The sequence below is a fragment of the Lipotes vexillifer genome, unplaced genomic scaffold, assembly GCF_000442215.2.
Source record: "Lipotes vexillifer unplaced genomic scaffold, Lipotes_vexillifer_v1.1 scaffold911, whole genome shotgun sequence".
Taxonomy (NCBI): Eukaryota; Metazoa; Chordata; class Mammalia; order Artiodactyla; family Lipotidae; genus Lipotes; species Lipotes vexillifer.
The window spans coordinates 471492-474574 of record NW_006781377.1 but is presented as its reverse complement, the minus strand read 5'-3'; the positions used below and the strand labels follow the sequence as shown (position 1 = coordinate 474574).

The 3083-nt window shown below is 32.7% G+C and overlaps 1 protein-coding gene across 1 annotated transcript in view; it reads right to left on the bottom strand.

The window, feature by feature from the left end:
• SLC15A5 (solute carrier family 15 member 5) overlaps nucleotides 1-3083 on the bottom strand; it is a 90409-nt gene that overhangs the window by 62711 nt on the left and 24615 nt on the right. Inside the window, 1 exon segment of the mRNA XM_007454615.1 lies at nucleotides 2390-2559. Coding sequence (XP_007454677.1) covers nucleotides 2390-2559 — 170 coding nt within the window.

Below are 3083 nucleotides of genomic sequence, written 5' to 3'. Positions count from 1 at the left end.
TAGGGAAATAGTCATTGTCGTACATTTTTGGTGGAAATACAATATGGTATAACCACTATAGAAGGGAATTTGGCGATATATAGCAAAATTATCTGTGGATTTACTTTTTGATTTAGTAATCCAATTTGTAGGAATCTATCCTAAAGATCTGCTGGGGGAAAAATGCTAAGAGAGGTATGCACCAAATAGCTCTAATAGAGCTCTAAAGAGCTATTCTTTAGAACCTATTTAATGTGGCAGAAGTAAAGAAATGAACCAAACATCCATCAGTATAAGACTGGTAAAATAAACAATGGAGTACTATCCAGCTAGAAAAAGAATGAGGAATATTGTTATATACAGTTATGAAGCAATTCCTAGGTTATATTAAATGAAAAAAGCAGGTGAGAAAAGTGTGAATAAAATGCTACTGTTTATAGGAGAAGGGGGGAAATACATACATATACATAGAGATACATACACATATATACAATTTTAGTATTTTCCTTTATTTAAAAAATGGAAGGATAATTCCTTAAAAATATGTAAAAGGACACCTAAAGGAATAGAGGGGATATAGGAATATAAGTAGACCTTGTTTGTACATGAAACTTAGATCCATACAATTATTTAAGACTTAAAATAAAAATTTTAAAGTGCTTCCAAGTGTTTAAAATTTTCAAATTTTAAAAATGCCTCAGGATTTTTAAAGGATGAATGAAATAGATGAAGGAAATTAAGAGGTATAAGCTTCCAGTTACAAAACAAATGAGTCACAGGGATGAAATATACAGTGTGGACAATGTAGTCAGTAGCAATGTAATATCTTTGTATGGTGACAAAAATGGTCAAAAGGTATAAACTTCCAGTTATAAGATAAATAAGTACAAGGGATGTAATGTACAACATGATTAATATAATGAACACAACTGTGTTATAGACGAAAGTTGTTAAGAGAGTCAATCCTTGTGTTCTCATCACAAGGAAAAAATTTTTATTTTTTTCTTGTAGTTTGTATCTGTATGAGGTCATGGACTATCACTAAACTTGTGGTGATCATTTCATAACGTATGGAAGTCAAATCATTATGTTGTGCACTTTATATAGTGCTGTATGCCAATTATATCTCACTAAAACTGGAAGAAAGAAAAACCTGATGTATGCAGATATGTAATTAAAAAGTCCAACAGGCAAGGCTTCACAGTGTAGCTCAATTAAGTCTCCAAAGACCTGTGGGTCCTTCAAAGATATAGGAAGTATTGTTACTGTGATTTAAGGGGGATCAGTGCTGGATGTTAAACAATATATGCTTATGACAAGGTTATATGAGCTATTTAACAGTTTTCACATTTAACTTTGAGTGGACTAGACTGAGTATAATATAATATAGAAATACTTTGGATAGGAGACTTGTGGGTTCAGAGCTACTAAGATTCTGTGCTTTTTCCCAATTTATTAGGAATGGTCTGGGTCCAGATTTTAGTAACTATTGTCTAAATCTTTACATGCAAAAAGTGAATTTTAACACTATTTCCTATTGTTGATATGGTATTAAATGAGATACAGGATGTAAAGTGCTTAACACAAAATAAGAATCATATTACACTCTATCAACAACTAAAAAAAAAACTAACCTCACAAATGGAACAAATGCACTTAATTGTATTTAAAGTTAGTGGCATAACCAAACAGAGAGGAACTATACCAAGTGACTTTAAAACATAATCATCTTAGTGTACATTCCCAGGGATTATAACATAAAGAAAACAACTAAGAAGAATTTTGAGACTGTCAATAATCATTGTGAACTGGGATTTTGGCATGGGAAGAAGTAGAAAAAGACTTGAGTTTGATAAGGTTAAGTAAAAATCCTGTAGTTCCAGTTTTGATTATAGTATTCGTATAGTTCAAAATGTATGTTATCTTAGAGAAAAAAAAAGAGAACATTTTCTAGGTCTGTGCATTGAAAAGACCTAGAAAGCATGATGGACTAAGTAGCGATGAGCATCTCCATCACCAAGACTGTAGTCTCTGAATACCAGTATATATACAGGAAAAGGAAACAGTTCTTTAAGAAAGAGATGATTCAAAGTTCAGGGAAGAGAATGATGACCATAGAATATCTTGGCATACCAGAAAGCAAGGAAGCATTCAAAGACAACACAGGCTTCTCTGAAGGACTCAGGCCCAACACGAAGAGTACCTCACTGCCCAAACATGGAACAATTTGATCAAAGAAGATAGAGATTATTGATATTCTTGAAGAATCTCTTGCTCTCATGTATAATAACTGACAGACTCTGCAAACTTTCTGAGTTGAAAGAGAAGTTATAGGGGATCCAAGAGGAAGAAGATGTGTTGAGAAAACCATAAGAACCAAATAAATCAATGTAAAGTGTGATTTGCTTACATTTTCCTGGCTGATAAATCAGGTTATAGTGCATCATACGAAGGGTTATCAGAGCCATAAGTGTAGACATAAAAGGAGTAAGTAAGACCAGGGCCCAGGCCGCCGAGTGCTGGTTATAAGACAGTCCCAGAAAGACAACAGTTGCATTTAGGCTCATGATACAATAAGACCTGGGATACCAAAACAAAAATAAAATTACCATTGAGTTACTTAATATAACAATTGCTAATTTTAATGATTTTAATAAATATAAGCTACAACTTAGCAGCATGTTAGCTGAACTAGATTTTGTAAATGTTGTTTATTAGCTTTCTTTTTTTTAATTTCATTTTAAAATTTTTATACAATTTTTGAAGGTTACTCTCCATTTATAGTTATTACAAAATATTGGCTATGTTCCCCATGTTGTACAACTCATCCTTAAGCCTATCTTACACTCAGTAATTTATACCTCCCACTCCCCTACCCCTATATTCCCCCAACCCCACAAGCACTAGTTTGTTCTCTATATCTGTGAGTCTGCTTCCTTTTTGTCATATTCATTCATTTGTTCTATTTTTTAGATTCTACATATAAGTGATATCATACAGTATTTGTGTTCCTGTATCTGATTTATTTCACTTGACAAAATACCCTCCAAGTCCATCCATGTTGCTGCAAATGGCAAAGTTTCATTCTTTTTTATGAGTAGTAT